This window comes from Hemicordylus capensis, chromosome 14 (assembly GCF_027244095.1).
Source record: "Hemicordylus capensis ecotype Gifberg chromosome 14, rHemCap1.1.pri, whole genome shotgun sequence".
Taxonomy (NCBI): domain Eukaryota; kingdom Metazoa; phylum Chordata; class Lepidosauria; order Squamata; family Cordylidae; genus Hemicordylus; species Hemicordylus capensis.
The window spans coordinates 17,094,904-17,119,721 of NC_069670.1; the positions used below are offsets into that span (position 1 = coordinate 17,094,904).

The 24,818-nt window shown below is 50.4% G+C and overlaps 1 protein-coding gene across 4 annotated transcripts in view; it reads left to right on the forward strand.

Annotated features, from left to right (window-relative positions):
* MAP4K2 (mitogen-activated protein kinase kinase kinase kinase 2) overlaps positions 1-24,818 on the forward strand; it is a 35,759-nt gene that overhangs the window by 6,395 nt on the left and 4,546 nt on the right. For 2 of the 4 annotated variants that reach the window (XM_053278494.1, XM_053278495.1), the window contains exons 2-27: positions 2,363-2,420; positions 2,702-2,792; positions 3,591-3,655; positions 5,176-5,231; positions 9,133-9,180; positions 9,460-9,502; positions 10,085-10,157; positions 10,488-10,619; positions 11,671-11,733; positions 13,159-13,240; positions 13,809-13,916; positions 14,103-14,181; positions 16,303-16,361; positions 16,929-16,972; positions 17,336-17,374; positions 18,645-18,681; positions 18,767-18,938; positions 20,120-20,232; positions 20,906-20,947; positions 21,099-21,183; positions 21,300-21,379; positions 21,854-21,914; positions 22,648-22,771; positions 23,364-23,422; positions 24,380-24,483; positions 24,604-24,775. In XM_053278494.1, coding sequence (XP_053134469.1) covers positions 2,363-2,420; positions 2,702-2,792; positions 3,591-3,655; positions 5,176-5,231; positions 9,133-9,180; positions 9,460-9,502; positions 10,085-10,157; positions 10,488-10,619; positions 11,671-11,733; positions 13,159-13,240; positions 13,809-13,916; positions 14,103-14,181; positions 16,303-16,361; positions 16,929-16,972; positions 17,336-17,374; positions 18,645-18,681; positions 18,767-18,938; positions 20,120-20,232; positions 20,906-20,947; positions 21,099-21,183; positions 21,300-21,379; positions 21,854-21,914; positions 22,648-22,771; positions 23,364-23,422; positions 24,380-24,483; positions 24,604-24,775 — 2,089 coding nt within the window. Of the gene's footprint in view, positions 1-2,362; positions 2,421-2,701; positions 2,793-3,590; positions 3,656-5,175; positions 5,232-9,132; positions 9,181-9,459; positions 9,503-10,084; positions 10,158-10,487; positions 10,620-11,670; positions 11,734-13,158; positions 13,241-13,808; positions 13,917-14,102; positions 14,182-16,302; positions 16,362-16,928; positions 16,973-17,335; positions 17,375-18,644; positions 18,682-18,766; positions 18,939-20,119; positions 20,233-20,905; positions 20,948-21,098; positions 21,184-21,299; positions 21,380-21,853; positions 21,915-22,647; positions 22,782-23,363; positions 23,423-24,379; positions 24,484-24,603; positions 24,776-24,818 lie in introns of those variants that run through there. The other 2 variants (XR_008312284.1, XM_053278496.1) reach the window with 2 other exon arrangements.

Here is a 24,818-nt window from a genome sequence, read left to right on the forward strand (position 1 = left end):
GAGTTCAAATCCCCATTCAGCCATGAGACTTGCTGGGTGTCTCTGGGCCAGTCCCTTCTCTCTCAGCCTCACCTACTTCACAGGGTTGTTGTGAGGAGAAACTGAAGTATGTAGTACACCGCTCTGGACACCTTGGAGGAAGAGCGGGATATAAATGTCATAAAAAATAAAATAAAATAAATAGAGTTATGGACACTTCTATTAATGAACATAGGAAGTTACCCTCTTTTAAGAAGCTACCACCTAGCATCCACACGAGGACTTCTTAACCCTTTTGTACCTCATGGACACCCCCCTCCCCCGATGCTCAAATATTACCAATGGACCCCCACCCCATTTATAATTTTATAAATTATGTCATTAAAAATTCAAGAAAAATAAAGGATGATTATAAATTACACATACAGTGGGTATAGGAAAGAATCACCCCCTTTGATAGACCTTAAATTCTGGTTCCCTTACATCCTGAAATGAAAACACAAAGAAAATTCCCTTCACCAGCTGTACTTATCCAATGCAACCTATAACATCCAACTGAAAAACATCACAATTACAGTCCAGAAAAAGTGTCAGAAACAAAACAAAAAAATTACTGAGATTGAAAAAGGATCACCCCCCCAATGTCAATATTTTGTTGAACCACCTTTTGCTTTAATAACAGCCTTGAGTCTGTTGGGATACTTCTCTATCAACCTTGCACATCTAGACGGAGCAATATTTGCCCACTCCTCCATACAGAACTGTTCAAGTTCGGTCACATTGGATGGTAGGTGTTGGTGGACTGCTATCTTCAAATCTCTCCACAGATTTCCTATGGGATTTAGGTCTGGGCTCTGACTGGGCCACATGAGGACGTTCACTTTTTTCTCCTTCAGCCACTGTGTGGTCAATTTTGCTGTGTGCTTCGGATCGTTGTCATGTTGAAAGGTGAATCTTCTGCCCATCCTCAACTGTCTGGCAGAGGGTAGCAGGTTTTCTTCCAGAATCTGACGGTATTTGGCCCCATCCATTTTTCCTTCTACCCTAACGAGAGCCCCAGTCCCTGAGGCAGAGAAACACCCCCACAACAGGATGCTGCCACCTCCATGCTTCACTGTAGGTATGGTGTGTTGTGGATGGTGAGCTGCGTTGGATTTACGCCAGGTGTACTGTTTGGTGTTGAGGCCAAATAGTTCAATCTTGGTCTCATCTGACCATAAGACCTTTTTCCATTTGGCATCAGAATCTTCAAGGTGCCTTCTGGCAAAGCTCAAACGAGCTTTAATGTGGCCTTTCTTGAGAAGTGGCTTTCTCCTTGCGACCCTCCTGAACAAGCCACATCTGTGGAGCACTCGTGAAATTGTTGTCACATGCACAGAACAACCACTCTTTGCCATGAAGTCCTTTAACTCCTTCAGAGTGGCCATTGGCCTCTTGGTAACCTCTCTTACCAGTTTCCTCCTTGCTCTTCCATCCAGTTTGGAGGGCCGACCGGATCCAGGGAGGATAGCAGTCCACCAACACCTACCATCCAATGTGACCGAACTTGAACAGTTCTGTATGGAGGAGCGGGCAAATATTGCTCTGTCTAGATGTGCAAGGTTGATAGAGAAGTATCCCAACAGACTCAAGGTTGTTATTAAAGCAAAAGGTGATTCAACAAAATATTGACATTGGGGGGGTGATCCTTTTTCAATCTCAGTAATTCTTGTTTTTTGTTTCTGACACTTTTTCTGGACTGTAATTGTGATGTTTTTCAGTTGGATGTTATAGGTTGCATTGGATAAGTACAGCTGGTGAAGGGAATTTTCTTTGTGTTTTCATTTCAGGATGTAAGGGAACCAGAATTTAAGGTCTATCAAAGGGGGTGATTCTTTCCTATACCCACTGTACATGTAATTCATTTTACATATTGTATGCAATAACTAAAGGGATCTCTCCTTAATTCTATATCTAATTTTTCATAGACCTGCTTGACCTATCCCCGGGGTGGACTGGCTCTTTAGGGTTTCAGACAAGGGTCTTTTCTCAGGCCTACCTGGAGATCCTGCCATTTTTGTCTGGAAAGAGATCTTGTCTGGAGATCCTGCCAGGATTTGGAGCTAGGGCCTTCTGCAGAGAAGCAAATGCTCTTCCACTGAGCTCCGGATGCTTCTGTTGACAGACGTAGCAAGCTGCCGCCTTCTGCGAAGTCAGACGATTGCCTCGTCTCGCTCAGTATTGTCAGCACTGACTGGCAGCAGCTCTTCAGGGTTTTCCTCTTCAGGGTTTTCCTGCCTGCCTGGGGGCGCTGCCCTGGATTGAACCGGGAGTCTTCTGCATGGAAATAGGTGCTGAGCTATAGCTCTATCCCAACCTCTTACCTTCTTGCTTCCCTTTACAGGCCCGTGACACCGAGTCTGGAGAATCGGCAGCCATTAAGATAGTGAAGCTTGATCCAGGTAAGCGGGTCCCCAACCCTCTTGGGGCTCTGTGCGCATTCCGGCTTCATGGATTTTGGGCTATCGAAGTCTCACGTCCCCGCTTTCCAAACTGACCTTGACAACCTGGCAACGGGGTCAAAGGCCTTAGAAAAGACTGTGGCCTCTTGCAGCTTATATATAGTGTATATTTGCCTTGTGAACAAAGGACCAGAGACATGTTGGAGCTTGAAAGGAGAGCTCTCCCCCGGGGAAAGAGTGCCATTCGGGACCAAAACCGATTTCTCGTTCCATCTCCTCAGGGGACGACATTGGATCGATTCAGCAAGAAATCACGACCCTCAGGGATTGCCGTCACCCTAATGTCGTGGCCTATTTTGGCAGCTACCTCAGGTGAGGCGTAGGGTTGCCATATTCTGGCTTTCGAAATTCGGGTGCCTGGTTTGCATATTACGTCAAATGGCTGGGAAATCATTTTTGAGCCGAAGAGGGACTGCACGTTTTACTCCATAACTCCGCTTCTGCAAGGGCTAGAGCTTAGCTTTTCTTGTTTTAATGAAAGCTGAAATCCAGGCGAATCTGGGCGGGCGAAGCAATCTGGGTGAGATGCTTAAAATCCAGGTGAAACCCGAAATTCGGGGGGGCCTGGCAACTCTAGGTGGGGGGCCCCTCTCTGGACTTAACCATGATTTTACAAGCTGTGAAGAGAGGCAGTCCCAGACTAACCTGACGTGGCAAAAACCGTGAGCGGGGATTCATCTCGGGGACCAAAACAGGGAAACCGAGGATTCCCGTGTGCTTCGGTTTATACCCCATCCTCAGCTGAACTTGCCCGTTAATGTACACGCAAAAGAAATGAGGGTAACCGGAGTGAAGAAATGTTGGCTCAGTTTATCAGCCAGACAAAATATTTTACTCGTCAGGCTATGTTGGTACATTGTTCATCAGGACTTCTTTTACTCGTCGGGCATCATTTTTCACTCGTCACAGACTAGTAGACTCGTGGATTTCTGCAGCCCTGAGGATAACAATAAAGCTCTAAAAATTGTGCATTTGGCCAGTTGTCCAGTTTACGGCATCGGTGTGTTTCATAAATATCAGAATGATAAGGAATACATTCCTCCTTACCAGAGGAGTATTGAAGTTTTTATCTGACACTCTGATTATATCTCCTGTTTTCCTGTGACGTAGGAATGACCGTCTGTGGATCTGCATGGAATTTTGCGGAGGAGGTTCTCTGCAGGAAATCTACCATGGTAAGATCCAGGTCTGCCTGCTTACTTGGTGGGGCCTGGGGTTTGGGGGCTCTCTCCAGCTGACTTAGCTGAAGGGCACAGGATTCCTGGGTTTTGCTCCCAGCTTCAAAATGAGCTGAAGAAGGGAAGTGGCCCATCTGGAGATGGGTTTTGGTAATGAAGGTTGTCAATAACCATGAGGACTAGCTGCTTTCCTTCTTTCTTTTCTTCTTAGGTGCTACTCTCATTTTTCCTCCTCCCTTTTCCTTTCTCTTCTTTGAAAGAGAGTGAGAGTTTAGCATCTTCTGTTAGAGCGTCCTTTGCACAAGTACTCGAGCAATTGTGCTGGGAATGCTGGGAGTTGTAGTCCAACAACATCTGGAGAACCTCAGGTTTTACCCCTGTACTGGTGAAACCAGCCTAGAGGGTGATGAGGCTTCACTGCGGGATAGAGGAAGGAGCAGAGGGTGGGACTGAGTTTCCTGCAGAGCTCTCTGCCTGTATTAGAATGTGCACGACAATCCTCTATGCTGTCTGCAGTGCAGAACTCCGCAGCCTAAGGCAGGTTTGCAAGGGAAAAAAGAGTGTGCAGAAATATATGACTCAATATCTATAGGAGTGGGGAGAACATAGAGACCTGGGGAGGAGTATGTCCTCCTCCACAATGGTGCTGGTAGGAATATAGGATGGCCTCCATCAGTCACCATACCCTTTGACCAAAGAGGAAACTGTTCTGCTGACTGATTTGTCATAATAAGCCTCAGTGGCTTCACTTTTTTTCGGTGAAAGATTTTGCTTCCCCTTCTTGCTGGTTGGAGTGTGTGCGATCACAGGGGTGGAGGGAGTCTGGAAGAGGAAACTTGCTTTGTTTGAGGAAGGTTCCTGTGTTGGTTCAAGAGTAGAATGATGGGGAGAAGTTTCAGTAGGTGCCGCTTTTCCTAACATTGAAGCGCAGACACAGCGAAGACTAGCGCTGAATCCCATCTAGTTGACTCTGAGCTCCCTCTCTTGAGATAGGAAAATTTATTGTTTATTTACTTATTTATTGTTTGTTGATATTAATAATTTTTATTATTTATTATCTTTTCTCTTCTTCTTCTTTCTCTTCTTCTTTCTCTTCTTCTTTCTCCTCTTCTCCTCTTCTCCTTCCTCTTCTTCTTATCTTATTTATTAAAAGTTGCCACCTGCTTTCTCCCTCCTAAAGAGGTGGTCACAGCAGCTAATAGAACAGAATAAATAAAATAATGTCAATAATTTATTTATTTTTTAAAGCAATACAAAAGGAGGGGGGAAAATGTTGGGGGACCTCTCACGAAGCAGCATAAATGAAAAGATCAGAAAATTTGCCGGGGTGTGTGGGAGAAACTGTTTTTGAGCAGCCGCTGAGCCCAGAGCCTCTGGATAGGGCAGTATTAAAATGTAATGAACAAATAATAAATAAAAGGCAGCTTCTGTTCAGGGCAGTGTCTGCTGCAGGATTGGGGTAAGGGGAGCAGTGCCCCTGGTGTGGCTGAATCCTCACTTCTGTTTCTTACCTGCAGCTACTGGCCCCCTCTCCGAAAAACAGATTGCTTATGTCTGCCGGGAAACTCTCCAGGTGAGTGTGCGGGCGTGGTTGCCGATCTCAGGGTGTCCCCGCTCCTGTTCAGATCTCAGGATGCCGATCTCAGGGTGCCCCTACAAGGTTGCAGGCAGGAGTCTCTCTCAGCCCTATCTTGGAGATGCTGCCAGGGAGGGAACTTGGAACCTTCAGCTCTCCCCAGAGTGGCTCCATCCCCTAAGGGGGAATATCTTACAGTGCTCACACTTCTAGTCTCCCATCCATATGCAAACCAGGGCAGACCCTGCTTAGCTAAGGGGACAAGTCATGCTTGCTACCACAAGACCAGCTTTCCTCTCCCTTTGGAGTACTTTGGAGCATGTGCAGAGTGATTTGTCCCCCTTCACCACTCAGTGACCACAGCGAACTCCTAAAAAATCTAGGATAGGGAGGAGGGGTCGTAGGCAGTGTTCCTGCTAATTCTTTTCATGTGTGTGCAGAATGCGTTTTGTTCTGGGAGACCGTATCAAGGCAGTGTGCATTCAGAGTGGGGCCTTCCTGATTCAACCTGAGCGGGATCCTAAAATTAACTGAGCGGACATCAAAAAGCTTGTGAGCGTGCCTTAGAGAGAACACAGGTCCTAAGTCAGATTCTCGCAGAATCTGGTGCTTATCCCTTCCCTGTTTGAAGCCACAGATGCGTTTCCCTCACCATTCTGTGGCTTGATCTAGGCTCCCCACGCCTTGGAGAGGAAATCCGTTTTCCCGTTTCTCCCTCTGTTCTTTTCCTGTCTTCTTGCAGGAGAACAACACAATACAATGGTAGGAATGAGGTGTGGGACATTAGCAAGGGGGAGACAGGGACAGACAATCAGCACGCATCTCCACTTCCCTCCCGCGTTCAGCACAGGATAATTCATTCGTTCAGGAGTGATTTAGCTACTTTCAGGCAGTGGGGTCTTTCCCAGGCCTACCTGGAGATGCCAGGGTTTGAATTTGGGTGAGGAGAGCTACTATGAAAGCTATTAGTATTCTTTACATAGGAACATAGGAAGCTGCCATATACTGAGTCAGACCCTTGGTCTATCTAGCTCAGTATTGTCTACCCAGACTGGCAGCGGCTTCTCCAAGGTTGCAGGCAGGAATCTCTCTCAGCCCTATCTTGGAGATGCTGCCAGGGAGGGAACTTGGAACCTAGATTCTCTTCCCAGAGCGGCCCCATCCCCCAAAGAGAATATCTTCCAGTACTCACACTTCTAGTCTCCCATTCATATGCAACCAGGGTGGACCCTGCTTAGCTAAGGGGACATGCTTGCTACCACAAGACCAGCTCTCCTCTCACGTAGGATTTCCCCACATATTTTCACTCAATGCAACTCTCTGGGGCGGCCGGTGCTGGGAGAGTCATGACACTTGACAGGTTTTTGTGGCAGGGGATGATGGGAGTTGTTGTCCAGCAGCAACTGGAGAGCCTCCAGTGGGCCACCCCTGGTCTAGGGATTTAGGCTTATGAAAGCACTAATATGATCATAGGAGGACAGATATACAGACAGGAACGCTGGATGCTGCCTTATACTGAGTCAGACTATGGTTCCATCTAACTCGGGATTGTTTACACTGACTGGCAGCAGCTCTCCAAGGCTTCAGGAAGGAGCCTTTCCCAGCCCTACCTGGAGATGCTGCCAGGATTGGACCTGGGACCTCCTGCATGCAGAGCAGATGCACTTCCACTGAAGAGCCCCATCCCCTAAGCGGAATATTGAACATCGCTCATGTGTCGTCACCCATCCAAATGCAAGCCAAGGCAAACCCTGCTTAGCGGGCAGTTCGTGCTCTCTTCCGCGCGATTGGCTCTCTACCCTGACAGCAACTTCACATGTTAGGGGAACTATCAGTTTATTCAGAATTAATTGCAGAGAGCAATTGCAGAATTAATTGACAGCAACTTCACATGTTAGGGGAACTATCAGTTTATTCAGAATGAATTGCAGAGAGAGACGACGAGCCTTTCCCCCACATTTCTGATTATATCCTGGTTTGAAATACCGGAGTCAGGTTTTGGATTCTGACGACATAATGTGGACTCACAGGGAACAGTGTGTGTCCCGATTTGGAGGACAAGGATTTAGTAAATATACTCTCGGTTGGTTGAGCAAGGGACGTACCCCTCCCAGCCGTGCGGATCAAATCATCTTGAAAGTAAAACACAGGGTTATCCCAGAGAGAAACCTCCTTTCTTAATAGTCCTAATGAACAGGAACAGCTTCTGAGTGCAATGGGTTTTCCAGGCAACATCTGCCTTCCTCAACCAGTAATTTCACCACCCTGTAAAAAGGATACCACTGTTTTTGCACCCAAAAGAAGAAGAAGAAGAAGAGGAAGAAGAAGAAGAAGAAGAAGCAGCTAGATTGATCTCTCTCCAGCAGGCTGGTCTTGCAGGACCAAGAATGAATGTCCCCTTTGCTAAACAGGGCTTGCCTTGGTTTGCACATGGATGGGAGGCTACACATGAGCTCTGTCTGCTGCAAGATATTCCCCTTAGGTGATGGGGCCGTCACTCAGTGGACGAGCATCTGCTTGCAGGCCCCAGGTTCAATCCCTGGCAGCATCTCCAGCTAGGCCTGGGAGAGACTCCTGCCTGAAACCTTGGAGAGCTGCTGCCGGTCAGAGTAGACAGTCCTGAGCTAGATGGACCAAGGGTTGGTCTCAGTAAAAGGCAGCCTTTTAGGTGTGCATTTTTAAGAATAAGGCTGTTGCTCCATGACAGAGCATGTGTGTGCCGTGTAGAAGGTTCCAGGCAGTGTTCCCTCTAAGAGGGATTCCCAGATGTTGTGGACTACAACTCCCAGAATCCCCAAGCAAAAGGATTCTGGGAGTTGTAGTCAAGCACATCTGGGAATCCCTGTTCGAAGGATCACTGGGTCGAGGTCTAGTCCCTGGCAGCATCCCACAGAGGACAGGGGGATATCCTTTCTCTGTCTGAAACCCCGAAGAGCTGCTGCCAGTTGGAGCAGACAACATGGGCTAGATGACCTGGTACAAGGCGTCAGCATAGGTTCCTAGGTTCTTGTTGGGGGCCTTCCCCGTTGTGACTGGGGATGATGGGAGTTGTAGTCCTCCAGCATCTTGGAACCCAAGGCTCCAAAACCTGCTTAAATCCTGTTTAGCTGCTTCTGAATTTTCAGAAAGGCGAAAATAACAAATTTGACTAATGAATAGTTAAGGGGATGCATCCAAGAGCCAGGGTGGTGGTGAACAGAGAAAGCTGCTTTGGGACTCGGATTCTAATCCAGGTTCAGCCATTAAAGTTGATCGGATGGTTTTCTGTCTCATAAGAGCAGCCCTGTTGGGTCAGCCCCAAGAGGGCCCATCTAGTCCAGCATCCTGTTTCGTAGTGGCCCACCAGATGCCTCCGAGAAGCCCACAGGCAGGGGGTGAGGGCTTGTCCTCTCTCCTGCTTTTGCTCCCTTGCAACTGGCATTGAGAGCCAATGTGGTGTAGTGGTTAGAGTGCTGGACTAGGACCGGGGAGACCCGAGTTCAAATCCCGATTCAGCCATGAAGCTAGCTGGGTGACTCTGGGCCAGTCACTTCTCTCTCAGCCTAACCTACTTCACAGGGTTGTTGTGAAAGAGAAACTCAAGTATGTGGTACACCACTCTGGGCTCCTTGGAGGAAGAGCGGGATATAAATGTAAAAATAAATAAAATAAAAATAAATTTTGCCTCTGAGGTTGAAAATTGCCTGTATTAGCCCTCAGACTAGTAGCCATTGATAGGCCTGTCTATTACGACTTTGTCTTAGCCCCTTTTAAAGCCATCAAGCTAGTGGCCATCACTGCATCCTGTGGCAGAGAATTCCATAAGCTAATTATGCGCTGCGTCTCTCGACACCGGACGCTGCACTCCCTGGCTAAAAACCACCGTGGTCACGCCTCTCTTGTTGGTCTCCTTTTCCAGGGTCTTCACCATCTGCACACCCAAGGGAAAATGCACCGGGACATCAAGGTGAGACACCCCCTTGTACAACTTGCGTCAGCCCGATCTGTCTCTTTGAAATCGCCTGTGAGGCTAATTCTGTAAACCACAGAGGAAGGAGACAGGGTGAGCGGGAGGAACGGTTCTTCCCCCCCGCCACTGGCTTTTATAAAAAGATCTCGCTGCTCTTTCCCCTTTTTGCACCCTGTGCCTCTTTCCTGCAGAGTGATTCTGAGCCCTGAGCCATTTTTGGAAGGGCGGTATATACATCAAATCAATAAATAAAATCCTGCCTATTTTCTATTTCAGGGGGCCAACATCTTGCTTACCGCCAACGGCGACGTGAAACTCGGTCAGTTCCTTTTCTCTGCCTAATTAAATGTATGTATTTGCACGTTCCCCCTGGTCCTTCTGGACCACCCTGCGCACAGCCTCTGCTGGCTAATTTCGGAGCAGCTTCACTACCCAGATTTGGAAGATTAAGAGCGGAGAAGGGGCCCCCTACCAGGACTGTGACGGGGGCGTCTCCCTTCATTCCAGCAGTTCACCCCACCCCCCGTTTTGTTCTGTACGATTTCCCTTTTTAAAATGCCCACTCAAAACGCCTTCTGTCCCGCTCTTCTGGCTGCTACTAGAAAGCCGCACCTGTGTGTGTACAATTTTATATTCCCCCCAGTTCTCTCTGCTGCCACCAGCCCTGACTTGTGCATCGTAAGGGCAGGATTTGTTCGCTTATGAAACGTGTCGGCTGCTTTGGGGCTGAATTGCAGCCTGCCCTCTCCATTTCCAAAGAGGCCGGCCCCTGGGTTGGACTTCTAGAATGAACACCCAGACCATCTCACTCCCCCTGGAAACGTACCTGGGCATACAGACACTTGTAGGATACAGTGTGCCAACAGCCTCTTTCCGAAAAATTGCCCCCTTCTCTCCCCAGCCGACTTCGGGGTCTCTGCAGAACTGACGGCGTCGGTGGCGAAACGGAACTCCTTCATTGGAACCCCTTACTGGTAACATGCTCTTTCGCCTTTGGCTCCCTTCCCCACCCATTGTGGGTGGGATAATTGGCCTTCTCGGGTCTAGCAAGGCAGCGGCTGGATGCTGGCTGTGAGGGGTTAGGCAGGAGCCCAGAGCCCTGGGCCTTCCTGCAGCTCAGGCTGGCCTCAATCCAGAGCGGGTGCCTGAGCTGAAACAGATACGGAGAAAGCAGATTTCAGCAGAAAAGGAAGGCGAGGTGGCCTTTTGGGGAGGGCGAGGCCGAGCTGAGGATCTACCCGTCCTGCTTGGTTTTCCTTGCCCCCGCCCCCCGAGTTCATAGTCTCTTTCTCTCTCTCTCCCAGGATGGCTCCGGAGGTGGCCGCTGTGGAGAAGAAGGGGGGCTACAACCACCTGTGCGATATCTGGGCGCTGGGGATCACGGCCATAGAACTGGCTGAGCTGCAGCCGCCCCTGTTTGACCTGCATCCCATGAGGTGCGGAAGGTCCCGGATCGGTGCGGAAGGTCCCGGATCAGAAAGTTGAGGCTGCCGCCCACCCGCCACACCCCAGCCTGCCCCCACCTGGCCCTGTGGCTTGGAACCAGTTTGCGAGATCTGGCCTGACTTGTGGGCGGTCGGATTTCCCAGCCAGGCAGGATGGCGAGAGCTGTTTGACAGCAGGACCGCTGGCCTTCCGCCGTCGTGGGCTCTCCTTGGCTAGAGGAGGGGCAAGGACAGCCTCCTTTCAGAACCGACCCCCACAAGATGGGGGCAGTGGGAATAGGGAGATCGGAAGGTTGCCTGCAGCCTCCTCTTCCTCCCCCTCCCCAAGCTTTTTTTCCATACTTGGCAAGGAGAGATGCTCTTTGCTGAGTTTGCAAGTATCAAATCGCTCCCAAAGAGTGACTCCGATGTTGGGTACCCAGTTGGTCTCAGGCTGATCTACTCTTAACTAAGCCTCGGGATGTGCAACTGAAATAATTGCCTAGCCCAGGCTGCACAACTTTGGCCCTCCAGCAGATGTGGGACTACAACTCCCATCATCCATGGTTATTGGTTGCTGTGGATGATGGGGATTGTTGTCCAGTAACAGCTGGCGGGCTGCAGTTGTGCAGCCCTGGCCTAGCCTTTCCCTGCTTCTGTCTCTCTCCCCTCCTTTTGTTGTTCTGGCTTGTGCCGAATGACTGTAAGCACCCTGGGGCAGGGTCCTGCCCTCTTGTTATCTGCAAAGTACCATGCAACATGGATGGTGTGAAAATAAATTGGATGGAAGTCAAGTGGCTCAGCTCCCCAGTGGGGAAGCTCCGGACTCCTCTCTTGGCTCACGCAGTCCTGCGGCAATGCTAAACATTGGTGGTGCTTTTCCGTTTCAAATAAAATTGGGGGTTAAAATAACGTACAAAGTTTCGGCATTCCTCAGGTGACCCTTCCCCCTTTAGCAGCTGGAATGTTTGGGTGTTCTCTGCTGTGATCAACTCACAGATCTTGTAGGCAAGAGATGAGAAAGTGTTAACTTCTTTTTCTTTCTTTTTTCTTCTCCATTTAGGGCTTTGATGTTGATGTCCAAAAGCAGTTTCCAGCCCCCCAAGTTAAAAGAAAAGGCCTGCTGGTGGGTTTAGATCCCTGACTGCCTCCGCCTGACCTCTGGGGGTGGAGGTTTCTTTAAAGCAAATGTGTGCCTGTAGGTGCAGAAGTTAGAGAGTGGGCCACGAATCAGCTCTTGGTGGACCACCAAAGACCTGCCGTTTGCAGGGATCCTTGCAAATGATGCTGGATTTAGAACATAGGAAGCTGCCTTCTACCGAGTCAGGCTATTGGGCCATCTAGTTCAGTGTTGTTTACACAGACTGGCAGCAGCTCTCCAAGGTTCCAGGCAGGGGTCTCTCCCAGCCCTCCCTGGAGATGCTGCCAGGGACTGAACCTGGGAGCTTCTGCGTGCCAAGCAGATGCTCTGCCACTGAGCTATGTCCCTGTTCCCTAAGGGGAATATCTTATAGCAGACAGCGCTGGCATGTAGTCACCCATCCAAATGCAAACAAGGGCAGACCCTGCTTAGCAAAGGGGACAGCTCATGCTTGCCCCACAAGACTGACTCTCTTCTCTGAGAGAGACATTTGGTCTGATCCTGTCAGAGACAGTACTTCGGCTTTTAAGCAAGAGTGCCTGCTTGGGATTCTGGCATGCCGGGTAGCATTTCTTCATTAAATTTACCCTTCATTTTCCCATCAGTTCCGCGCAGAATTATGCCTCCACTACAAAGAAGTCTTGGGTGTGGCAAATTTAAAATGTCAATGGGTTCTAGAAAAGAAAAAATAGATTGTGCAAGATGGAAGTTTAATTTGGAGGAGAGCTGGTCTGGTGGTAGCAAGCATGACTTGTCCCCTTAGCTAAGCAGGGTCTGCCCTGGTTGCATAGGAATGGGAAACTAGATGAGTAAGCACTGTAAGATCTTCCCCTTAGGGGATGGGACCACTCTGGGAAGAGCATCTAAGTTCCAAGTTCCCTCCCTGGCACCATCTCCAAGAGAGGGCTGAGAGAGATTCCTGCCTGCAACCTTGGAGAAGCCGCTGCCAGTCTGTGAAGACAATACTGAGCTAGATGAACCAAGGGTCTGACTCCGAATATGGCAGCTTCCTATGTTCTATGTTGAAGTCTTCCCCCAGCCCTGTGCCGCCTTTCTGCTTTAGAGCAGGGATTCTCCACTTTGGGTCCCTGAATGTTGTTGGACTACAACTCCCATCATCCACAGCCATGACTGTGGAGAACGGGAGTTGTAATCCAACAACATCTGGGGACCAAGGTTGAGAACTGCTCCCAGGCATGTAGCTCCTCCAAGGCAGAAGTGGAGAGAATTCTGCTTATTCCAGTCCACAGGTGGACGCGTGTATATATGTGTGTGTGTGTGTGTGTGTGTGTGTGTGTGTGTGTGTGTGCGCGCACGTGCATGTGCATTTGATAAAAGCTGTAGGTACACAAAATGCAGAGCAGACAATAGGCTGAAATAACTGCTGGGTTATTTCTCCTTTTCTCCTAGGTCCACAGATTTTCACCATTTCCTCAAACTTGCCCTCACCAAGAACCCCAAGAAGCGTCCGGTAGCAGAAAAGCTCTTGCAGGTAACTCAAGGCTGGGTGGGACAGAGAGATGCCACCGGCTTGGCCCAAATTGGGGTGGTTGTAGTGGGACGCCTCTACCCTCAAAAATCTTAAGCATCCTGGAGAAGAATAGAATAGAATTCTATTGGTTAGTCGAACGACCATATCAAACATCTGCAGAATAACAGAGACCTTGAGAAACGTTTTCTGTCTGAAGAAAGGGAGGAAGGGCCAAGCTAGACCTTACCCAGGAGATCTTTGGATTGGAGTTGTGTTGTAGGGGAAGGGGGTTAAGACATTTCTCCCCCCACCATCCCTCCCCGTGGAATGTCCCTGATCCAAATAGCTCCCACACAACTGCTTAAAGCAAAAGATGCTGGAATTCACGGATCTCCTGGGTCTAAAAGTCTGGCCTTTGGATAAATGTAATGTCATTTACGGTGGTATGCATGTTTGGAGTGCATCGTCTTTTTGTGTGCGGTGGGCGGGCTGGAAGGGGACTATGAAATGGGTGGTGGTAGGAAGACTGACAGTTCAAATGGAGAAATATCAGGCGAGCCTTGACCCCTCCTGGTTGCTCTTCCTTCAGCACCCTTTCATCTGCCAGCCGCTCACCCGCCTCTTAGCGATTGAGCTCCTGGATAAAGCCACCAACCCTGACTTAGCAGCCGCTGCCCTGGATGATGGAGATTTTGAGGTACATTCCCAAAAAGTGAATTTGGGAGGTGGTGGTGTGGGTGGTGTGGGAGGCAAGAGTGAATTCCTGTAGCTTCGCAACCAGCACAGGAATACTAAATTCTCTGGACTTTGGTGTAATCCAGCAGGGGTGTGTGGGTGTTGGTGTGGGTGTGTGTGTTCTGAAAAGATTTTCCCCCCAATCCAGGCTTATGAAGTCTTTCCTGACAAAATCCATTCGCATAGGCAACACGGACAAGCGGAAGGTACCCTTGCAGAGATCCAGCGTGAGTTTCCCCACCAATTTGGATCATAGAATTTTGCAGCTGGAGGGTACCTTTATTTGTTCGTTTTTTAAAAAATGTGTAGACTGCCCCAAACTTCCGTGTCTGGGTGGTTTGCAGCAACATGAAACAGATTAATAACAAAAACCTTGATTTAAAACCACCGCCCAGTTTAAAAGCTTGGCTGAAAAGAAAAAAAAAAGTCGTTACAGACTTTTAAAAAAGTGGTTAGAGATGGAGCGGCCTTCTAGTTCCACCCCTGCACAGTGCAGGAATCTGCTTCAGCACCCCTGACAGCAGTCTGTCCCGCCTCTGCTCGCAGACCTTCAGCGAAAAAGAGCCAGCCGCTGCATGAGGCAGGCTGTTCCACTGTCTAACATGGGGCTGTACAACTCTGGCCCACCTGCTGGTGTTGTACAACAACTCCCATTGACCCTGAGTATTGGCCACTGTGATGAGGGAAAGGAGAGCTGGTCTTGTGGTAGCAAGCATGACTTGTCCCCTTAGCTAAGCAGGATCCACCCTGGTTACAAATGAATGGGAGACTAGAAGTGTGAGCACTGAAAGATATTCCCCCTTAGGAGATGGAGCCGCTCTGGGAAGAGCAGAAAAAGGTTCCACGTCCCCTCCCTGGCAGCATCTCCAAGACAGGGCTGAGAGAGACTCCTGCCTGCAACCTCGGAGAAGCCACTGCCAGTCTGTGACGACAATGCTGAGCTAGATAGACCAATGGTCTGACTCAGTATATGGCAGCTTCCTATGTTCCTATGAAGTTTTGGGGCCTTGGCCTAACAGTTAGGAAGTTCTTCCTAATGTCTATCCTGGATCTGCTTCCTTGTAATTCCAACCCACTGGTGCCCTCAGGAGCCACAGAGGACAAATCTGCCCTCCCTTCTATGTGACAGCCCTTCGGTTATTTGAAGGTTGCACTCATAGCTTCCCTCAGTCTTATCTTCTCCATGCTAAACATATGTACCCAGCATCTTCAACCGCTCCTCCTGGGACTTGGTTTCTAGACCCCTCGGTAGCCCTCCTCTGAGTCTGCACCCATTCCAGTATTACAGCATCCTCCTTTAAAATGTGGGGTCTATAATCTCACCCCCAGCCAATAACTGCCCCACCTCCCCGGCACAGTCTGTCTCCCAGGGCTTATTGATCTGTAGTGGATCAGAGCTCCCTCTTCAGTGCAAAGCCCAGATTCCTTTCCTCCTAAATATCAGGACCCTTGTGGTCCTCTTGAAGGGTGTGGATTCAGCAGGTACTCTCTTTGAATCTTAATTGTAGCATTGAGGGGGGGCTTGTAGTCCATCTAATCAAATTCCTTGATCAGTGCAGGGAATCTAGAACATAGAAAGCTGCTATATACTGAGTCAGACCGTTGGTCTATCTAGCTCAGTATTCTCTACACAGACTGGCAGCGGCTTCTCCAAGGTTGCAGGCAGGAATCTCTCTCAGCCCTATCCTGGAGATGCCAGAGAACTTGGAACCTAGATGCTCTTCTTATTTATTAGATAGATAGATAGATAGATAATAGTGGCTCCATCCCCTAAGGGGAATATCTTACAGTGCTCACACTTCTAGTTTCCCATTCAAATGCAAACAGGGCAGACCCTGCTTAGCTAAGGGGACCAGTCATGCTTGCTACCACAAGACCAGCTCTCCTCAAGAGCATAGACGTTTAGAGTTGGAAGGGACCTCTGAAGGTCTACTAGCCTGACCCTCTGTTCAGTGCTGCATCCTCCCATTTTCATGCAGGATTTTTTGGGGGGTGGGTGGGGTGCACACACCCTCCCCTGAAAGAGTCATGTGAATTGTCTTGAGGGATCCAAATTGCTCATCCACTAATCTCCTGGATGTGTAGTTTTGACCCTTGGATCCATTTAATATCAGGGATTTTTTTTATATTGGAGTAAAGACTGAGATCGGTCTCTTCCGAGTGTGTCTCCATTTCTTGCTCTTTCTGGGAAAGCCTGAGAGATGCATGTTTGGAGTGCGTCTCTCTTTTTAGGGGAGCTGGTGGGGGCTAGAAGGGGGATATTAAATGAATTACGTGGTGGAGGGACGGAGGCTGCAAGGTTAGTGCTGAAAACTGAGAAAGATGGCTAACTTCTTGCTCCTTTGCAGTGGATCAGGTGAAATTTGGTCCGCCGCTACGGAAAGAAACGGAACCGTGGTGCAATCTGGTAAGGATCAGTCTGTGTGTGTGTGTGTGTGTCTTGCTTGCTTTCCCTACCAGGGTGTGTTTCTCACGTGGCTTTTAGTTCACATCTCCTTCGGAATGGAGGGTGTGCATTCACATATCGTCCAGATTTACCCCAAAGTCCCTGAGAGCTATCAGGGAGCACACAATATGGGTTTTTTGTTGTGCGTTAAGAGTATAGCCCAATTACTATTATTGAGGGGGGGTCAACTTTTTGCATTGGTTTTTCTGGACAACTTTGAACTCTCAGTAAACTGTAGTAAAGCCTGCTGTCTGAAAACCCTCCAGGAGTTGTCTTATGGGGCAAGGCCAGGAGGAAAGGGGTCCCAGTGAAGGGTGTCCTGGGGAAGTGTGGGGCCCCTTGATTCCACAACTTCGGCCCTCTAGCTGCTGTTGGACTACAATTCCCATCATCCCCAGCCACCCTGACCAGTAGTTGGGGATTATGGGAGATGTCGTCCCAACAGCCGCTGTGGGGCCAGAGTTGTAGAGCTCTGCTTTATTCTCGCCTTTGGAGGAGTTGCTAACAGTGTGTTCTGTCTATTTGCAGAAGGAGGAGGAGGAGGAGAAGTGGATGCTCCTAGGAGATGGAGAGTAAGGAATTGGGTGTGGCTGGGAAGTTGGTGGGAACTTGCAGCCCCCGTTTTCCCCCTCCCCATCTCCGTGGGAGAAGGTTGCGCCCTCTTGCTTCCTGTGGGCCAGACAACCACAGAACAGCTCTTCTTCGCACTGAGGGGCAGAGAGCAAGAAAGCACCATCTGTTGAATAGCTGCCTGCCTCGCGACGCAGATGCAGGGACCCTGCCAGCGAAAAGTGGCAGCCTGTTAGGGAGGGGAGGGGTGGTGAAAGAGGGAGCCTGGCAGCTGGGGAGGAGGGGGAAACTTCAGAAAGGGAGCCAGGAGTCCCGGGCCGGCAAGTGGCTAGTCAGTCGTGTGCTTCTGTGTTTTCCCTCCCCAGGAGCCTCCTTCAGTCGGTGGAAGAAGCACTAGAAGAGCGGTAAGCAAAGGCCGGGGTGGTGGTGGTGAAGCTGCCTTTTACTGAGTCAGACCTTTGGTCCATCCAGTGTAGTACTATCTGCTCTGACTGGCAGGTGCTCTCCAGGGTTTTCAGGTAGCCTTCCCAGCCCTCCCTGGAGATGCTTCCGGGGAGGGAACTTGGCGTCGTCTGCGTGCAAATCAGGGGCCCTGCCCTGACCTGATTTACGACCCCATCCCCAACACCTAGATCTGGAGATGCCGGGGATTGAACCCTGGTCATGAGGGATTGGCAATCTGCACATGTTCAGGGACACCCTGTTCTTCACATTATTATTATTATTATTATTATTATTATTATTATTATTATTATTATTATTAATAATACAAAGGTCTACAAACTGAAATTGAAAGGCTGTGGCAGAAAAAGACCAAAAGAATCCCAGTGGTAATTGGCGCCCTGGGTGCAGTTCCAAAAGACCTTGAAGAGCACCTCAACACCATATGGGCCACAGAAATCACCATCAGCCAATTACAAAAAGCAGCTTTACTGGGAACAGCCTATATTCTGCGACGATATCTATAACAGCAACAACACTGACAATAAAATTCAGCCATCCCAGGCCCTTGGGAAGGACTCGATGTCTGGATAAAACAAACCAGTCAATTACACCTGTCTGACTGTGTAAATAAATAATAATAATTCAATTTCTATACTGCCCTTCCAAAAATGGTTCAGGACGGTTTACACAGAGAAATAATAAATAAACCCTGGGGACAAGGTTCCATCTTATTTGTTTGTTATTTCTCTGTGTAAACCGCCCTGAGCCAATTTTGGAAGGGCGATATAGAAATTGAATGAATGAATGAATGAATGAATAAGATCGATCCCTGTCCCCAAAGGGCTCACAATCTAAATTGTGAAAATTGTAAAAAGGAGCCAGTGTGGTGGTGTGGTTAGAGTGCTGGACTAGGACCGGGGAGACCCGAGTTCAAATCCCCATTCAGCCACGAAACTAGCTGGGTGACTCTGGGCCAGTCACTTCTCTCTCAGCCTAACCTACTTCACAGGGTTGTTGTGAAAGAGAAACTCAAGTATGTAGTACACCGCTCTGGGCTCCTCGGAAGAAGAGCGGGATATAAATGTAAAAATAATAAAAATAAAAATAATAAATGCATGTCTCTGGTTTGAGGGCAGAGATGGAAAACAGTTTCTTGGGCTCAGCCCTGAACGTTTAGTGACACTTTGCAGTCTTAAGACGCTTTCCCTCTGTGCTTGTTCACTTCTGCAGGAGCCTCACGATCCGGCCGGCCTGCCCCCCGCAGCAGGTAAGGTCCAGCTGTCCTGATTCTACCCACCCCTTTCAACCAGCACTGCCCCCCAACCCCCTAAATAGACGGTGTTCTTATGCAGGCCCATGAGGAGCAGCGGCCCAGCGGCCCCCAAGAGAGCGACACGGGCACCATCAAGAGGGGACCCTTCTGGGATTTCCTGAACCTGGAGCTGGCGTATAAGCCCCCCTGGGAGCACGAGGACGGCCTTGAAACCCCAGACACGGAGCGGCAGAGAAGCCAGACCTTGCCAGGTAGTGAAGAGCTGGAAGGAAAGGGGGCAACTGGAGATAGGGTACAACTCTTCTATTTGGCGGGGGTGGGGGGCGGTTGCCAGTGTCATGCCGGTTCATTTTTTTGTTTTTTGTTTTTGTTTTAAGGAAGATCTCTTTAGCAAGAGCTGAGAAGCGATTGGGTGGCGGAGAGGGGGGTTAGGGACATTGCCGTCACAAGCCAATCAGTGCTGTGCAAAGCCTGCTTCTGTTGCAAGCTTGCAAAACCTGTTTCGCTTGATGAGTTGAGCACCAAAGGGCCTTTTCAGCCTAGGGCACAATACTGCTTCCCTGTGAGTAAGCCTCATTGAAGCTAGTGGGGCTTGCTTTTGAGTAAACGTGCACTGGAGGGTCCTGAGGGGTGCCTACATTTCATTGCCAGAATGAGGGACGCAAGTTTCTGCGGGCGGGCTGGGAGGTGTATGTAGTGGTAATCAAGAGCCTGGGTATCATTGACATATATGTAATTGAATTATATGCTATTGAATAAATGAGGGACAAATGCTGTCCCTATAGGTACTAACATTTCATCCCTGAAATGAGGGACATCCTGCGTAATGAGAGACATTTGGCAACCCTAAGGGTCCTATACCTTACCCTAGGAAAAGGGTACATAGGAACATAGGAAGCTGCCATATACTGAGTCAGACCATTGGTCTATCTAACTCAGTTTTGTCTTCACAGACTGGCAGCAGCTTCTCCAAGGTTGCAGGCAGGAATCTCTCTCAGCCCTATCTTGGAGATGCTGCCAGGGAGAGAACTCCGGACCTTCTGCTCTTCCCAGAGCGGCTAATCCCTTTAAAGGGAATCTCTTGCAGTGCTCACACATCAAGTCTCCCATTCATATGCAACCAGGGCAGAGTCTGCTTAGCTAAGGGGACAGGTCATGCTTGCTACCACAAGACCAGGTCTCTCAATGGAGGAAGCAGTGTCCCCCATGACAGTGTTGTTGATGACAACTCCCAGCATGCCCACCTGCAAAGTCCTTTGGCTGGGGATTGTGGGAGTTGTAGGCACCAACATCTGGGCATCCCTGCCACAGGGATCATGGCTGGATTGTGTGAGGGGCTCAGAGAGACTCCAGCAGGCAGAGTCCCGAGACTGCGCCCCAGATTCTGACTACTGCTTTTGCGGATGGGGGTGGTATTCTTCTTCATCTACAGGCAGCACAGAGTTGAGCAAGACCCCAGATACCTCAGGGAATGACTCCCCCAAACCTGCGGACTCACTTCTCTCCCTAGAGTGGGCCACGATGAAGAGGAAAGAAGAGGCCACTGTAAGTATTGCCAGGACTGCTCCACTTTGGCCCTCCTGCAGATGTTGGCTTACAACTCCCATAATCCCTGGCTATTGGCCACTGTGGCTGGGGATTGTGGGAGTTGTAGTTCAAAAACAGCTGTGGGGGGGTGCTAAGTTGAGCAGGCCTGGTATAGACCTTCTCCCTTGGGGAAAGAAAGGACGGGGGGGGGCACTAAATAAGGTATCCAATCAGAGCAAATTCTGCTGTCCGGGTTCAAACCACAGAAAAGGGCCTGTTTCCAGCATTGGTGCATGGAGCAGGGAGGGGCCCCCTGGGAGCTTTTGGGTGTCCGGAGTACAGAGGAAGCTGCCATATACTGAGTCAGACCGTTGGTCCATCTAGCTCAGTATTATCGTCACAGACTGGCAGCGGCTTCTCCAAGGTTGCAGGCAGGAGTCTCTCTGAGACCTCTCTTGGAGATGCTGCCAGGGAGGGAACCTGGAACCTTGGTGCTCTTCCCAGAGCGGTTCCATCCCCTGAGGGGAATCTCTTACAATGCTCACTCTTCTAGTCTCCCATTCATATGCAACCAGGGCGGAGCCTGCTTAGCTAAAGGGACAAGTCATGCTTGCTACCACCAGACCAGCTCTCCTCTCTTCTCCGGTATATTTGTTGTCCTGATGACTTTCTCTCTTTTTGCTCCCCGTAGAGGCTTATCTGCCATGGGCTGCCTCCCACCCCGAAAGTCCATGTAAGTTCCACTTACGTTTCTGTGGGTCACATTTGCTTGTGGGGCAGGGAAGGGTCCCCTCAGCAAATTGTGGGGTGCGGGAAGGAAGGTCTGGCAGCAGAAGAGTTCCAGAAATGGAAAATCCTCTCCAAAGAACCCTTCCTTTCTCTAGATGGGTGCCTGTTTCTCCAAAGTGTTCAACGGCTGCCCACTGAAGATCAATTCGGCGACGACGTGGATCCACCCAGAGACACGAGGTAGGGCCCAACCCACCACCCCCTGCTCTGACACACCCCACCCTCCCCAGCCCAGCACCCTTGGAGTCAGTGCTTGGGCATTCTGTGACCTGACCTCCCCGTCCCCCACCCCACAGATCTCTACCTGGTGGTGGGAGCCGAGGAAGGCATTTACACCCTCAACCTCCACGAACTGCACGAGGACATGATGGAAAAGGTACGCTTGGAGGGGTCCCAGGACCCCAAAGAGGAGAGAGGGATGAGGCAGGGGTAAGACTGAACCGGTAAATAGGGCTGTTGCCTAGAAGAAACCTAGTTTTATGCTGGTCTCTGACCGTCATAAAGCTTGGTTGATTGATTGAAACCTACAGCATGGGGGGGAAAGCGGGTAATGGAGGCTTGTTTGAGGCACCTTCTGTGATGGGAGGGCAGCAAAGGGAGGCTCTCCGGCTGTTGGACTACAACTCCCATCATCCCCCCACTGCAGTGGGGTTTGCATGCAGAAGGTCCCAGGTTCAATTCCTGGCAGCATCACCAGGTAGGGCTGGGAAAGACTCCCGCCTGCAACCTTGGAGAAGCTGCTGCCAGTCAGTGTAGACAATACTGAGCCAGAAGGACCAAAGGTCTGACTCAGTAGAAGGCAGCTTCCGATGTTCCCTTTCTCTCTCTCTCTCTCTCTCTCCCCCCTCAGCTCCTTCCGCACAGATGCTCTTGGCTTTACTGTATGAATAATGTACTACTGACTTTAGCTGGTAAGTGTCCCATTCATTGCAGGATTGTACCAGCAAAATATCTTTCTTGCCTCACTTTTTATATATAAAACCTTTAGCTGAGTTTTTTTAATATAATATGTTATGAAATTTAATTTATAAATAATAAGTTATACAATCTAACCGGCCATATGGAGAACGTGGGAGGAGAGCTGGTCTTGTGATAGCAAGCATGAATTGCTAAGCAGGGTCTGCCCTGGTTTGCACTTGGATGGGAGATGACATGTGGCCGCGCTAAGATATTCCTCTTAGGGGATGGGGTCATAGCTCAGCGTTAAAGCATCTGCATGCATGCATGGAGAAGACCCCAGGTTCACTCCCTGGCAGCATCTCCAGGCAGGGCTGGAAAAGACTCCTGCCTGAAACTTTGGAGAGCTGCTTCCAGTCAGTGTAAACAACCCTGAGCTAGATGGACCCATGGTCTGACTCAGTATAAGGCAGCTTCCCACATTCCTATCCCATCCTTTGAACAGGAGGAAGCAGTGGGGCTCCTCAGGGAACAACGGAGGGCTCATGGCTTAGGGGTCGGTAATGTCCTGTGCATGTGGAAGACTCCCAAGTTCAGCCTCTGGCAGCTCGGGCTGGGCTAGGGAAGTCCCCCGCCTGAGAGACAGAGCGTGCCGCTGCCAGTCAGAGCGCGCGGTGAGAGGGTGCTTGCAGGGGGGTTGGTCGGTGCATGGAAATCACCGTGGCCCTTTCCCCTCCGGCCTTGCAGGGAAGTCCTCCCAGCTCTCCTCCCACAACCTGCTGGGTCTCTTCGAGCAGCGGCGTCAGCTGCAGAAGCGCCAGGTCCCTCTTTCGATCGCCACCAACCGGTTGACGGAACGGATCATCCCCAGGTGGGGAGAGGTGAGGGGGAGGGATCCAGGGTTCTTGCGGGGCACGTGTGTGTGTGTGTGTGTGGATGGGATCCCTGTAGAGCTCAACTTGGGCCCTCCTGCCGGTGTTGGCCTGCAACTCCCATAATCCCGGGCTGTTGGCCGCTGTGCCTGGGGATTATGGGAGTTGTAGTCCAAAAACTACAACGGGGGGGGGGTGCCCTAAGTGGAGCAGTCCTGCTGTAGAGAAAGCAGGACAGTAATGACTTCTGGGACCCCCAAATCTGATCTTGGTGTGCTCCTGGGATGCTCCCAGATGTGGGGCTCTTAGCACTGTCTGGTCACAGAACTTTAGAGCGGGAAGGGGGCCTCGGAGGTCTTCTATTCCAGCCCAGTGTAGGAAGCGGCCACAGCATCCCTGACAGGCGGGCTTGTCCAGCCTCTGTTTGGAAGCCTTCAGCGAAGGAGAGCCCACCATTGCATGAGGCAGGCTGTTCCACTGTCCAACTTGACAGTCAGGAAATTGATTGATTGATTGATTGTTAAATTTATATACTGTCTTTCATTAAAGCAAGTTCTCCTCCCGGCTAAAACGTCCCTTTTTTCTCCGCAGGAAGTTTGCACTTTCGTCCAAGATAGCAGATACCAAGGGCTGCTTGAAGTGTCGTGTGGGTGAGTTCCCGCCTGTCCAACCCGACCTTATCTCATGGCAATCCCGGAGCCCCATAGAAAAGGGCATGCTGCAGTCTTGACCATGTTACATAGGAAGCTGCCATATACTGAGTCAGACCCTTGGTCCATTTAGCTCAATATTGTCTGCACAGACTGGCAGCAGCTTCTCCAAGGTTGCAGGCAGGAGTCTCTCTCAGCCCTGTCTTGGAGATGCTGCCAGGGAGGGAACGTAGAACCCAGATGCTCTTCCAGGAGCGTCTCCATCCCCTAAGCAGGGAATATCTTACAGTGCTCACACATCAGGTCTCCCATTCATATGCAACCAGGGTGGGCCCTGCTTAGCTAAGGGGACAAGTCTTACGGGGGCTACCGCAAGACCAACTCTCCTCCCTATGTTCTCTGTAGTAGGGATTCCCCAAAGTTGTTGACCACCTCCTAGCATCCTTGGCTGCAGTGGCCTTTGGCTGGGGATGATGGGAGTTGTAGTCAACAACCTCTGGGAATTCCTGCTGCAGGGAACATTGATCTTGGCCTTGAATCTCAGTGGCCTGCACCGGCATGGATCTGAGGGGAGAGAAAACCCTTGTTCTCTTGTGTTAGGGTTACCAACACTTCCCCCTTGCCTCCGCTCCCCTGTCTTTAAGGACAGCCCGCTCTGCAGAGATTAGTAGGAGACAGTAAGGATCTCCTTGATGCGTAGAGAGTCAGCTGCTGATTTCTATGTAGCAAGCAGCGGATGGAGCCATAGCTCAGTGCTAGAGTATCCTCTTTGCATGGCGAAGGGCCCAGGTTCAATCCCTGGCAGCATCTCCAGGTAAGGCTGGGAAAGATTCCTGCCGGAAACCTTGGCGAGCTGCTGCCAGTCAGAGCAGACAAGACTGAACTGGAGGGACCGATGTCGGGCTCCGCGGGCAGCAGCTTGCTGTCTCCCTTTTGACCCCACCGTTTGTATTCCAGTGCGGAACCCTTACTCTGGGAGCACGTTCCTGTGTGCTGCACTTCCCTCCAGCCTGGCTCTCCTGCAGTGGTACGAGCCCTTGCAGAAGTTCATGCTGCTGAAGGTAGGAGGCCCGGCCACGAAGGGGCGCAGGATGGATGGGGACCCTCCTTCTCCTCTGCGCTCCTGCCCAGAGCAGCCGCGAGGGAAGCCCTGACCTGACCTCTCCTCCTTCCCCCCCCAGCACGTCTCAGTGATCCTGCCAGACCCCTTGATGCTGTTCGAACTCCTGGTGGTGGAGACGGAGGAATACCCGCAGGCCTGCTTCGCCGTCACCGGCAGCGACCGGCCAGAGGCCGAGCTGCATTTCAGCACCCTCTCCCTCAGCACCGGCCTCAGCACCTCAAGCCCTTCTGGTGAGAGAGCAGCCTGGTGGGGACCTGGGGCATGGGCTGGCGG